Source organism: Engystomops pustulosus, chromosome 2 (assembly GCF_040894005.1).
Source record: "Engystomops pustulosus chromosome 2, aEngPut4.maternal, whole genome shotgun sequence".
NCBI classification, from domain to species: Eukaryota; Metazoa; Chordata; class Amphibia; order Anura; family Leptodactylidae; genus Engystomops; species Engystomops pustulosus.
Genome location: NC_092412.1, coordinates 147572097 through 147586442, shown reverse-complemented (window position 1 = coordinate 147586442; position 14346 = coordinate 147572097). Strand labels below are relative to the sequence as shown.

Here is a 14346-nt window from a genome sequence, read left to right as displayed (position 1 = left end):
TATTCCACGGACTGGAAAGCGGGAAAAAATCCCAATGCGGTAAAATTGACCAAAAAAACGTACTTGTGCCATTTTCTTGTGGGCTACGTATGTACGGCTTTCACTGTATGCTCCAAATCATACCTCCCCTTAATTCCTTAGGTAAGTGTGATCACGAGGACATCAAATTCATTAAGATTTTATTCAGTTTTTATATAAAAAATGAAAACCTTTGGTACAAAGAAAAAATGTCTTAAAGGGGTTTTCCCACAAAGACAAGTTAGGCCCTATCCACAGGCAGATAACAAACGTCAGGCCCCATTCACACGTTGCAGTTCTTGATCTGTTTTAAATAAAATCGCAACAAGGAGGGGCTCATTTCAGAACAAAAGTGTTTCAGTAGAACCTCACATGTGTTCTGGCAAAGCCCCTCCCTTTTGCGGTTTCCATTGCAGTTAAAACTCATCAAAAAACAAAAAGTGTGCATGGGGCCTGAGGCTGCGGTCACACGTACCACTAGGCGTCCGTTCATAACGCGACGCTAGCACACAGGGGGAGGTCCTCGGCCTGAACGCAAATGCGTTTCCAGTGAAACGCATGCGATTGATAAGCTGATCGCATGCGTTTCTCTGGAAACGCATGTGCGTTCGGGCCGAGGAACATTCCCTGTGCGCTAGCGTCGCGTTATGAACGGACGCCTAGTGGTACGTGTGACCACGGCCTGAGGCTTGTTTTCTGCAGCATTGTTGTACACGTCCTAATTCACTTCTATGGGCTCATGCAAATGGATGTGAATTTCACAACCCTGTTTATGAGCCGACTGCCTGAGCTGCAAATGACAGAGCAGGTCCTAACCATGTTTGCGGTTCAGGCTATTATTATGTACTTACATCCCGATGACAAGCAACCCTCAAACAACATGCCATGTGACCATTGTTTGCATCCCAAGAACTGCACAAGTATAGTGTGCAGAAAGCCTGAGGCTGCGTTCACACATTATGTTTTTTTTTTTGTTGTAGAAACTTAAAGTTTGTGTGCTGAATGGCAAAAAGACATGCATTCAAATGGAAGAGGAACAGATCGTCTTTCCAAAGCGTTGAATATGCAACAAAAAACGCAATGTGTGAACATGGCCACAGGCTGCATTCACACCTTGCATTTCCAGCACGTTCAGAAACGCAATGAAAATATACATGGGGGCAGCTCACACGTAGCCATGAAGCAGCAGCTGGTGGGCCCCCAGAATTAATTTCACTGGTGGGCCCTTGGCACCCCAGTCCGACCCTGTATATATATACAGGGTCGGACTGGGGTGCCAAGGGCTCTTCAATATATATTGCTCTTATATTGCAATATATATTGCTCTTCAATAATAAAGTGAGTTGCCACATTATTTAGTACACATGCACCTCCATTATCCTTGTATTGTCAATGGTACTAGTCTGTAAAGAACGTTGGTACAATTGATTTATATTTTAGTCACCAGTGGATTAGTGCTCAAGCTTTTCTTGGTGCTGTGGCTGGGGCTTTCAAGCTCTGATGGAGGCCCTTACACTGTTTGGTAAATCTGGCACAAATTGTGGCAGTGCAGACTTTATCGGAACTGACTTTAAAAATTCCCTTCATGATAAGACTACTAAGACACTTCCTACTTTAAATTTTTATTTGATGCATTGTCTTTGGCAAGGTGTGGAATGCTGGATCTCAGTGGAGATTTTCCTGTTTTGTATTAACTGGAAATGTATGTGAAATGCGCAATTAACTAATCTGATTTGTATTTATCAAGGCTGTAGTGACTGGATCATACTGAAAACGTGTAAAGGGACTGGAGCTCAGTGACCATAATAATTTGATTATTGTTACTGAAACTTTAATACACACATAGAGGTGAGTATTTTATCTGAAAGTCCTATCTTATCTTGGTCCGTGTGTTTCTTTTTTCTTCAGTCATTTGGCAATCTGCATTGCTTTTTATTCTACTTCTTACATGCTCTCTTCCATCCATGTAATCAAATAAAAATAGCTTCTAGTCTTTTTCCGTCAGTAGGTTTACACTCAGTGCTTCTTACAAGAATATGTAAAAATACAATATTCTTGTTACGTGTCTACAGTGTGTAGTAATTAGATGGCCATGTAATAAGATTATATGTAAAGGCTTTTACATTTACATTTTCTTTATTTTTTGACATACAATCATATCTGCCATTGCTACATCTTGGAGAAAAGAATAATGTTGTTTAACTACTCTAATTGTAAAGAACCCTTTCTTATTTAAATTTAATATACTTCAGTACTACTGTCCACTTTACAATGTTTTTTTTTACCTACCAGGGAAAATTTGATGAAGATCACAGGTTTCTTACATAATTAATGGTGTCAACAAATTAAAGAGATGAAAAAGAAGCAAGGATTGCTGTGGATGCTGCTGATTCTCTTTGTAGTAGAAGGTAAGCCAGTGTATGGTGTGTGGTAGTGGCGTAACTAGATTCCTCTGGGGCCCAGGGCAAAATTCCTAGCGGGGCCCCCACCCAATGGTTACCATCATTATTTCAACAAAGAGACAACAAATAATGTCATTGTAATAATAACCAACTTACAGTGCCTGATATTTGCAGTGATTTATATTAGGGGTATTGAAAAGTACCATGCAAAGGACAATATCACCAAAATAATACTGCTACACGATTACTACAGAAAGACTGAAAAATACCATCACCAAATATATCTGCAGTATATCCAAAGATCAGTACACCACAGTACAGTGACATTATCTCATGGTTAATGCCCCCTTTTTAGTAAGTGCTCCCTTATAAATGCCCTATCATCACCATTTTTTTTTTAGCAGTTGACGTTGTTCCCACAGATTTGGATCCTGGAAACCTCTAAGTAAATCTCACTGTTTAACCTTGGAAAGTTCTATTTCTAGTTCTAAGATGTTATATTTTCTCTTGTAAAGCCTGTCTCAGCAATGTGTTTTCTTTCTGAAAATGTGATCATCTGTACAGTTGCTGCAAAGGCGTACCATTTCATCATATGGAATATTTTTGATTACATGGGTGGGATGGCCAGCAGAATCTTTCCTATATGGATTAACCTTAATTCTGAATAATTATCTATATTGCCCTATTCTTAATGCTCCCAATTTATAATGCTCCCTTTATATTGCCCCATTCATAATGCCCCTAATATATTGCCCCATTCATAATGCCCACTCTATATTACCCCCAATATATTCCCCCATTCAGAATGTAATGATGTATACAAATTGTCTAACTCATTAACACAATTTCATCAGCCATCCACAAAATGGGAGGAATAAGAGCCCGACATTTATCGCCTGTAAAAAGGCTTCATCAGGGGTAGTAATATAGGAAAAGATATCTACCTTTTATACTCATGGCAGCCCTGGCATGCAATGGCAAAAGAGGAGGGAGCGTGCACCACAACCCACACGTCAGCTGTATAAACATAATTCCCACAAGACAATTCATGCCCGAAAAAATTGCGGAGGACATCCAGCAAAGCTTTCCTATAAAGGTAGAATGTTACCAAGTGAATGTGAAAATGTTGTATCCAAGTGAAAAATAATAAAGTGAAACATAAATAAAGATGAACCAGTTGCCCTTGTGAAGGAACGCTATTAATTCAATTAATAAATAAATATTATTATAAATAAATTGATATATTAATTATCCCCAGTAATGTCATGTACATGATACGCTTGACGCAATTCTGCTCGATGTTGTAGCTGTACAAGTGTGTTCCAGCCTGCATATCCCGAATTTCACAATGGAGGAATGGCCTGTGATATCATTGCACAAAAAGAGTGAATATATGTGATTATATTGCCTTTAAAAACACCTGTTTTGTCTGGAAATTTATTTATATAAAGAAAGAATTTTGCAACTTACCAACATATAAATAGCGCTTCATTTATTTATGAAGATATTGTCAGGGTTTGGAGACCCAAAGTTGATAGGGCTTTGGGACTGGCGAAGTATAATATTGTGGTAATGTCATATGACCAGGGTGACATCATTGCAGTTCCTTTAGCCTTGTGACATTAGTTAACTGTACACCAAGCATATATCTCATGAAATGGCAGAATATTATCCCACATAATACAGTAGCCTGCATAGAGAAGAGTAGAAGTCCATGCAAGCTGCTGTGATTTTATTATGTGTTCAGATATGTGTATGGGGTAATGTTAAGAACCTTTGATGATGTCAACCTGGTCAAATGACATTAGGCCATGCCCCTCGATGCACTCTATAGATTCCTAGATACCGAAAAAGTTTATAACCCTGATTTCATGGGGATGTGAGGGAAACAAATTTTAGCTTTAAGAAGGCGGTCATATCGTTACTAGTGTTCTACAGAAACCTGCCACTGGCTGTATTTGTGATAAGTGTGTTGACAGGTTCCCTTTAAAAAGAGTGACTGGTTCATCTTCATTTATCTACTTTTCGCTTGGATACAACAGTATGAACTTTTCACATTCACTTGTTAAATTTCAACTTACTTGGAAAGCATTGCAGGCTGTCTTCCGCAATTTTGATATGCATGAATTGTCTCATGGGAATTATGTTTACACAGCTGACATGTGGGTTGTGACATACTTACGGTCTTATGGCCGGAGTGTGCTCACTCCCATCTCTTTTGTCATTGCACCCCAGGGCTGCCACAAGTATAAAAGGTAGATATCTTTTGCTATATTATTACCCCTGATGAAGCCTATTTTATAGGTGATACTCGTCGGCCTCTCATTCCCCCCAATATGTGGACGCAGGGTGACAAACTTGTGGTAATGAGTTTGAGACAACATCATTTTCCCTTGCTATTTTTTCTGCCTCAATCTTACTGCAATCACTTACCTCATCTTATTATTGTATCAGTATTTATATATGTAGTAGCCAGTTCTGTTATTGTACTATTGTATATTTATGCAATATTTTTTGTCTATCACATTTTGCCACCAGTCTGTTTTCCACAGAATGGTCAGTTATTCATATCCCTAGGAGGTTGTTATGTTGTTATGTCCTGGAAGCCTTTCTTGAGAATAATATTATCACGGGATATGGGAATAAAACATTTGTTTAATTCTTTTAGGTTGGACCTAAAAGAACCTGTGTCTCTTTCCAACCTTACTATGATAGTCTTAAGTAAGCTATTATCATCTCTTTTCACAGGTGTCCATTCCTGTCGCATTACTGTAGCTTCTTCAGTCATTCAATTTGGTTCCCCTCTATCCGCATCTTGTGACTGCCCTCACTTAAGGAGTAGCAAATCTGTAGTGGTTTGGAAACTAGATAAAGATTTTGTCCCATGTAATCAAACCTCTGATGTTCAGATGAGTACATGTCCACTCTATTTTCCAAACTTCAACAAAACCACAGGAGTGCTCCAGTGCTATGTAAGAAGAAATGATGTACTTCAGCTCGTGGACCAAACAAACATTAAAGCTGGTTGTAAGTTTAATTCTCTTTTGTGTGTAAAGAGCAGAGGGCCACTATAAGGAGTGCAGAAATAGTGCATTAAATAAAGGTCACCATTGATGGTGTCTATAATCAATGCACAGTATTGCAGAATTAAACTCAATTTGACAAATGTCTCCCTTTTTATAATGTTTTCAAGGAAAATTAAAGTTGAAAAAAGCTAAACATTTCAATAGAAAACCTTTAGATGGATAAACCAGGGTCGAGGTGCTGGCAGCACGTGCAAACAGGAAAATTTGGAATGAATGAACCAGCAAATCCACTGGAGTTAAAATGTATGAATCCTTTATTAATTCCATCTTCCTAAAACCAGCATGTTTTAAGAAGATGGAATTAATAACGGATTCATACATTTTAACTTCAGTGGATTTAGTGGTTCATTTTTTCTAAACATTTAAATGGTTATGCTATGCTCACATCGTTGGTGTCATTTAATGAACACCAATGTTACCTGGTGGATGACAATATTGAACTCCACTGTTTTAGACAATGTGACACAACTTGCTGACCTAGTAGCATAACATAGAAAGTGGCATTCACAACATAAGTCATAAAAATTGACCATGAAGTATGTACCTTCATAATGACTTAAGAGTTTACTTACTGATTAGAATAAGTAGCAATTTATAAAGCCTCAGATATCTATCGCATTGTAGTAGTTTTCTGGACTTTAGCTTCAACCTCCATTAGATGTTCAATATAAATAGTATGTCCCCAATAAAAAGGCTTCAGTAGCAAATTATCCACTGGATCCACAAACAGAGCAAATTCCCAGTGTTAGCCACTGTATGGGTTTCAATCTGCAACAACAAAGGAATATATAGTTCAGTTGCAACAAAAAACACACAACTTCTTGTGGTTTTGGCCACAGTAATATCATAGTGTTAAACACAACATTTGATCTTTTTTTATAGATCCTCCATCTCCAGCAACCAACATCAGCTGTTTAATGTTCATTTCACAGAACATTGTCAACTGCACATGGCAGCTACAAAGAGATTCACTCTTGGAGGAAAATGTCACACTGTCAGCTTTCAGGTAAGAAATCATATGTAAAGAAGAAGTGAAGCTCTCTATTTGTAAGTGTCCACAATTATAAGTTACTGTAACTTTCTATTGCAGGTCCAAGGATGAATGTGAAACTCCTTCAAGTGCTGAATACATATGTAATCCCCCAAAGGGCATACATTTTTGTATTATTCAGCGTAAATATTTTAATAATTTTGATGACTTGGCAGTTCGAGTGACAGTGCAAAACAAGATTGGATCTGCTCCCTCATCCCTACTTTGTCTGAAACCGTTATTTGAAGGTACACTTTTCTGTTTTTCGACACTGTCTTAGTATTTTATTAGAGGTTAAAGTAGTTGTCAACCTAATGCAAAAATTTCCTTTAATGCAATAATGTGTAAGCTAAATTTTAAATATACATATTCTAGTCCTGTGTTTAAGCACCATCAGTCCCAGTTCAATCTCAGGCCTCAGTGGCAACCTCTTCACAAAGTAACCTCAATAGCACTCTTCCGTGCACAGCTCACCAATCTGGCTTTTCCCTGAGTTGAGTTTCCCTTGAGCAGCTTCAGAGTCATTGAGAAACATTTGGCCAAAGCAATTTGGAGGGAACCTATCAGGTGGTTTGTTCTAACTAAAAAGGACTGGAATCTGCAGCATGAACTAAGCATTCTCTAACTGAAAAGTTAATTTATGAATTTTTAAAAACTTAGGTTTCACATAGAAATTTACATTAAAGGGTTTTTCCAAGAATTTCAGAAGAATGATATTAATTTTCTCAAAAAAAGACACACTGATCAAATTACAGATCTTAATAACAAGAAGGGCATTTCTAATGTAGCGAGACAGTTTCATGAAAAGCATTATGGGAAAACGGAAGGTCTAGAAGTTTTTGCAATAGAACAAATACATATAAACTTGGGGCAGAAAAAAGCTATTTCAGCCATATATTATCCCCAAACTCATATACCTATACCAGACAGTTCAGATTTGGCAACCCAACTCTTTCTTTAACAAAATGCAGAAATCCTTTTCACTATTTTTATGGAAGAGCAAAAAACCCTGAAGCCAGTCCGAGCCAGTCTCCTAAACTTGAAACACTTCACTTGCCTCACTTGAAGTTTTATATTGGAAGTATCAGAGTTTAATTGTCCTGTTTGCTGGATCAACAAACAAGTGTGGAATACGACTAAAAAAAAAGTTTACAGGGCCAAAAATGTAAGTGGTCATGAGACCTAACAGTGGTCTCAGTATTCCCCTATTAGCATAACATGAAACAAGTGGCTGGCCAGTATTGTCAGCGGAACAACAGAAGCAATATCTGGTCAAACAGTCTAAGCAATAATCATGTCTTCTGAGCCATGATTGACATCTTGATGTCAGCCTGATACGCCCTGGGGCATCAAAGGGTATGCCATATCTTGTTTGATTTACCCTAATAACTACATGAATAGTTGTAGCCTCTCTCCTTCCAAGTGACAAGTTAAGGTAAATGTGTATATGCAACTTAAGGTTTAGTTGCATCATACTGACGGCCAGTACTTTATACTGCAAATGCTGAAACCAGGTAAGAGAAGCACAACTGCTGCCAAGACCCAGTTGAAAAAATTTCCTCAAATGGGGACCAGCCTGTTTTACCACTGGATGCCTCTCAGGAATCAACCTTTTGTGAATGTGGCCCTTGTACTACAGCATTCTGACCTACAGTAGAATTTTCTGAAGTAGTTGTATATTTGCATTTCAGTGAAAGTTGATCCCATAATAATTGATGATGCAGTACCTCATAATGACTGTGTTAGGTTACAATGGACATATGGAAAAAAGGCAAACTTCTTAACAGCCATGAGATGTCAGCTTCACTACAAAATGGCTACAGAAATTGAATGGACAAAGGTAAGTCTTCTATTTTGTCTAAGGTACTGGTGTACATATCTCAATCTTTAATTCAGCAGGGCAACTCATTCCTTATCAATTCTACAGTACTTCCAGGATCATATCTTGTGCAGAGCCATAAAAATTAATGGAGTGGTGGTCACTAGTACAACAAAGCTCCAGTGTGGTTCTCAGTCCCAAGCAAACTTACCCCCCTGTAAAGTGGATAAGGGATAAGTTACATTAATGGGAAAGTCTCTTTAACCACAATGTGAAAGGCTGCCTTTTGGGCCATAATTGGGGGATACAAATCAATAAAAATTGCCTGGTGCCGCACCTTCTATCCTATGAGCTGTCCACAACGGTCCTAGATGGATCCAGCAAACATCCACTATTAGATAGTCCAGTAGAAGAAAAATTCTTTTAATGACCGGAGCTCAAATAACAAAATGACGATCCGTGCACGATTCCTCCTTGCTTGTTGACACACAAGCAAGGAGGAATCGTGCACGGATCGTCATTTTGTTATTTGAGCTCCGGTCATTAAAAGAATTTTTCTTCTACTGGGATACAAATCAGTTGCCATGACAGCCAATAACCTCTCCATCACTCCCAGGCATTTCATCCAATAATTCTTATTACAGGATGTAATAGGAAACCAGTAAACTTATAATTTATATTGCATTATTGTATTATATTGTTTAAGCAATCCGACATCCTAAAGCAGTGGTGGCGAACCTATGGCACGGGTGCCAGAGGTGGCACTCAGAGCCCTCTATATGGGCACTCTTGCCATCACCCCAGGGCAGACTTCGCCAGACAGGACTCAAGGCCTCTTGCAGTGCCAGGCAGCCCAGGACTCTAAAAGGAAGCTACAATGATAATCCAAACTTCTTCTCCTTCTTTCTACTGTATTTATGTCCTCAGGTGCCTATACAATTTAATCCTGTGAAAGAGCAGAGAGTAATAAGTTACTGCTTAAATTGTCGCATTGGCACTTTCCGAAAAATATGTGGGTTTTGGTTGTAGTTTGGGCACTCGGTGTCTTAAAGGTTTGCCATCACTGTCCTAAAGGGTTTAAAAAAAGCACCAATCACAGGTGTTAACCTTTTAAGTGCCAATGTCGAACCCAACCGCATCACTTGAACGAAAATATGAGTGATCCAAAAGGCAAAGAGGTGTGCAAGAAACCCAAAATTTCATTCAAAGTAATACATTTTATTGAAATGTAATTAGACAATGAAAACAAAAATATTAAAAACACACACATTGCACATACAGTAGGGGTCCAAAACCTCCATCAAGGTTGGAACACCACAATTCCTATATGTCACCAACTTCATATCCGATTAAGTATGACAACACATACCAAAATATAGTGGGACACATTTACTTACAGGGTCACCGGAGTTCACTGAAAGTGCAACCTGTGGCTATTCACTAAGATCGTGCACCAGAAATCATGAATGTGTCGTTTCCCCCGCTCAGGTCCGACAGAGTTCACCATATTTTTTGTGGTGCATTATAAACAAAGGGTTGCAAAACAATTTGAAATACTGCTATCAGTCCGAATCAGTCAGACCGTCCGACGGCACACCCCCTAATTTGTGTCGCATGGAAGCCAGTACAGCTGTGCCACAAAAAGGTCACATGCGCCACAATCCCGGCGCACACACTTCTTAAATACAAGTGCAAGTCGTTTTAGCCCAGAAAAAGCTGTACAGTCCGACAAAAATGTACGCCGTGACCCTTAATAAATGAGTCTCAGTATCTTTAAAGATATTGGTCTTATCCCATATATAAATGTTCAGAAGTTGAAAAAACATCACATTGGCTATGAATGCTGACCCCATGATGTCAATGGCTGACTGCAATCAGTTTCCAAGACATTTGGAAGTCTCGTGTTATTACTGGCTGAGAACATTTAGCATTAAAATATATAACCGAACATTCACCATTACAATATACTGCGATACAGTACATTTTATTAGCTAGAAGACCCCTAATGTTCAAATACCATAAAAAAAATGTTGCCATGTTGCCACACGATCAAAAAGTCATACAGTTCTCAAAATGATATTAATGAAAACATCAGATTGTCCAGCTGACATTTTGGAGGGTTTAAAAAGTCCTGCTATAGTTATATTTACTTATAGTTTTAGTATAAAACAGATTAACCTTAGGTTTTATTTAAGATAAAACAGATAAAAATATAAAATTACTTGTAATATTATAGTAAATGAATCTTTTAACCATATGACTTGGCTTTAGCCTATAGAGATACCAGTTGATGTGAAAACAGCGGATCAGTGTGGATTGTTGGCTGCTACAAAGTATGATTTCCAGGTTCGCTGTATCCGTAAATTCCTAACTGGACAGTGGAGTGAATGGGGACCAACAAGGAGTATGATTACTGCCGAATTAGGTATGTTTTCTCATTTAAAAGTAGAAATAGATGTATGTCAATCAAATGATTGCTACTAGTCATTACCGTTAACAATGTAAAGATTTGGGAATCATGAAAAATAAAATTCTAAGCATGGAGAGTATCACTAAATGCTATCACTGGGAATTAGAGTATATTTTTGTGCTATAAGCTGCAAATTGGTGCGAAATTGCTGCCGGTTAGTCACAGTAAAATCACCAGTTGCTAATCTGCAGCAGATTACAATCCCAATTTATTGGACGGTATTGATATTAAAATCGCTTCATATACCAAAAAAAACCTCACAGGGGAAAATTATTGCCGCTTTGTATTTCATATTCCGTTTCGCATTGGGGAGAATAATTCAACCTTCCCAATACCTTGGTACAATTCTGGCCCAGGTCCATTGCAAAATCGCAACTAAAAGACGAAACCAGTACCGTATATACTCGTGTATAAGCCGAGTTTTTCAGCACAAAAAATGTGCTGAAAAACGTCCCCTCGGCTTATACACGAGTCAATACTCGTGTCAGGCAACTAAAATTGACTAAAAAAATAATAAACTTATATACTCACCCTCCGGTGGCCCCGATGCGCAGCGCTGCTCCCCCGATGTCATCGCGGCTCCTCTTCTGGCTTCCCGGCTGTTCTTCCTTCAGCGTGCTGGGCGCCGCCATGCTCTTCTCGCGGGCGGCGCCTAGTATGACGTCAGCAGCGGCGCGTCATACTAGGCGCCGCCCGCGAGAAGAACAAGACGGCGCCCAGCAAGCTGAAGCAAGAATAGGAGCCGCGATGACATCGGGGGAGCAGCGCTGCGCATCGGGACGCACGGTGAGTATATAACTTTATTTTTTTATTCTGCTGGGGGCACGACTGTATACTACTGGGGGCACGGCTGTGCTGTATACTACTGGGGGCACGGCTGTGCTGTATACTACTGGGGGCAGGCTGTGCTGTATACTACTGGGGGCAGGCTGTGCTGTATACTACTGGGGGCAGGCTGTGCTGTATACTACTGGGGGCAGGCTGTGCTGTATACTACTGGGGGCAGGCTGTGCTGTATACTACTGGGGGCAGGCTGTGCTGTATACTACAGCGGGCAGGCTGTGCTGTATACTACTGGGGGCAGGCTGTGCTGTATACTACAGCGGGCAGGCTGTGCTGTATACTACAGCGGGCAGGCTGTGCTGTATACTACAGCGGGCAGGCTGTGCTGTATACTACTGGGGGCAGGCTGTGCTGTATACTACTGGGGGCTGGCTGGGCTGTATACTACTGGGGGCTGGCTGGGCTGTATACTACTGGGGGCTGGCTGGGCTGTATACTACTGGGGGCTGGCTGGGCTGTATACTACAGGGGGCTGGCTGGGCTGTATACTACTGGGGGCTGGCTGGGCTGTATACTACTGGGGGCTGGCTGGGCTGTATACTACTGGGGGCTGGCTGGGCTGTATACTACTGGGGGCTGGCTGGGCTGTATACTACTGGGGGCTGTGCTGTACTGTATACTACTGGGGGCTGGCTGGGCTGTATACTACTGGGGGCTGGCTGGGCTGTATACTACTGGGGGCTGGCTGGGCTGTATACTGGGGGGTCTGTGACCAATGCATTTCCCACCCTCGGCTTATACTCGAGTCAATAGGTTTTCCCAGTTTTTTGTGGTAAAATTAGGGGTCTCGGCTTATACTCGGGTCGGCTTATACTCGAGTATATACGGTAATTATTCTCTGTTTTTTATTGTTGTAATGGGAATCACTGCAGAACACACCTGGCCTAAGGCTCCATTCAACCGACAGTAATTTTTGCCGTGATTTGCCCATCTCTGACTTCTATGGCACCGAGTACAACCAGGCCCAGGTTGTAGCCGAAAAGGTTAATAAATTGTGCACTGTTTTGTCAGAGGCCTTGTTCCAAAGCTACAAAATGTACAGAGAATGGCTCCTAAAGCTTTTTATAAACCAAAGCAAGATAAGGGGAAGAAAACAGGCCGACGGACAACTATCTCTAATAAAATATCAAGGAGAAGCTGGCAGGCAAGCAAACAGGTTACATAAAAATTAACTTTGAATCATGACATTTGGCTGGACAATGCTCAGCAACGACCCCCCCCGCTAATAGTAAAATGGCCGTTTGATCCTTGCCATTCACAGTAACATGAAGCCTTTGATATTTATCATAAGACACTTAAAATATGTTTTCTTTCTAAATATTATTCTAATTCTAGCTCCAGCTGAGAAATTAGAGAGTTGGTGGAGGACATTGGAATCCACACAAAACGGTTCATTGAAAATACAGCTAATGTGGAAGGTACGCTTACATGTGCATGAACTATTTTGTGGCTGAGGGTTTTACAAATGCAAGGGCTAAAATATTAAAAGGAATAATTTGGACTATAAGGTCACCTGCACACGGTCTGGACAACACACAGATTTACCATACAGAATTTAGCACAGAAAATCCACATTATAATACAGAGCAGCTTATTCAATGGGATTTATACACATTTCCACCCCATACTCCATTAAGAGATTTGGTATCCGCAACATGGATTCACCTGCTTAAAACCTCCTCTCCTAATTCTGCAGCAGTAACAGATATTAACAGATACCAGTTGCAGATAAACAGTTATGGAAATATGCTGCATGAATTGCACAGTCAGTCTGCATCATTTTTGTGGGAAATTAGTTACGACTAGAGATGAGCGAGCATACTCGTCCGAGCTTGATGCTCGTTCGAGTATTAGCGTACTCAAAACGGCTCGTTGCTTGGACGAGTATTTCGCCTGCTCGCAAACGAGCTTTCACTTAAGGAAACACAGTGAAGAACACTGAAGAATACAGTGAACACAGTGAACACAGGATCATTTAAGGATCATTAACGATCATTTAAGTGAAGAACACAGTGAACACAGTGAAGAACACATTGCAGATGTTTCTGTACATCTGCTAACTTATCAGAAGACATTAGCGCAGAACAGTGTTCTTCAGAATAGTATGTGAAGAACAATATGTGTGAAGAACACATTGCAGATGTTTTCATACATCTGCTAAGTTAGCAAATGTATGGAAACATCTGCAATGTGTTCTTCACACATACTGGGGCATATTTATCGAGCTGTCTGAAAGTCAGAATATTTCTAGTTCCCCATGGCAACCAATCACAGCTCAGCTTTCATTTAAACAGTGCTCATGAATATTTTAAAGGGGAGCTGTGATTGGTTGCCATGGGCAATTAGAAATATTCTGACTTTCAGACAGCTTGATAAATCTGCCCCATTGTTCTTCACATACTATTGTGAAGAACACCGTTCTGCACACATGTCTTCTGATAAGTTAGCAGATGTATGGAAACATCTGCAATGTGTTCTTCACACATATTGAAAAATGCTCGAATCTCCCATTGACTTCAATGGGGTTCGTTATTCGAAACAAGTACTCGAACATCGGAAAAAGTTTTACTCGAGTAATGAGCACTCAAGCATTTTAGTGCTCACTCATCTCTAGTTACGACAAAAAGATTGGTTTAATCTATTTTCAAATTTTTGTCCTGCATAGAATACCCCTATCA

The 14346-nt window shown here is 40.0% G+C and overlaps 1 protein-coding gene across 1 annotated transcript in view; it reads left to right on the top strand.

Moving 5' to 3' along the window:
* CSF3R (colony stimulating factor 3 receptor) overlaps window positions 1–14346 on the top strand; it is a 56712-nt gene that overhangs the window by 20325 nt on the left and 22041 nt on the right. Inside the window, exons 2-9 of the mRNA XM_072136799.1 lie at window positions 1766–1866; window positions 2311–2426; window positions 5169–5447; window positions 6389–6512; window positions 6597–6784; window positions 8228–8376; window positions 10627–10780; window positions 13004–13086. Of these exons, the coding sequence (XP_071992900.1) occupies window positions 2372–2426; window positions 5169–5447; window positions 6389–6512; window positions 6597–6784; window positions 8228–8376; window positions 10627–10780; window positions 13004–13086 (1032 nt within the window). The 5' untranslated portion in view covers window positions 1766–1866; window positions 2311–2371. The remainder of the gene's footprint in view (window positions 1–1765; window positions 1867–2310; window positions 2427–5168; window positions 5448–6388; window positions 6513–6596; window positions 6785–8227; window positions 8377–10626; window positions 10781–13003; window positions 13087–14346) is intronic.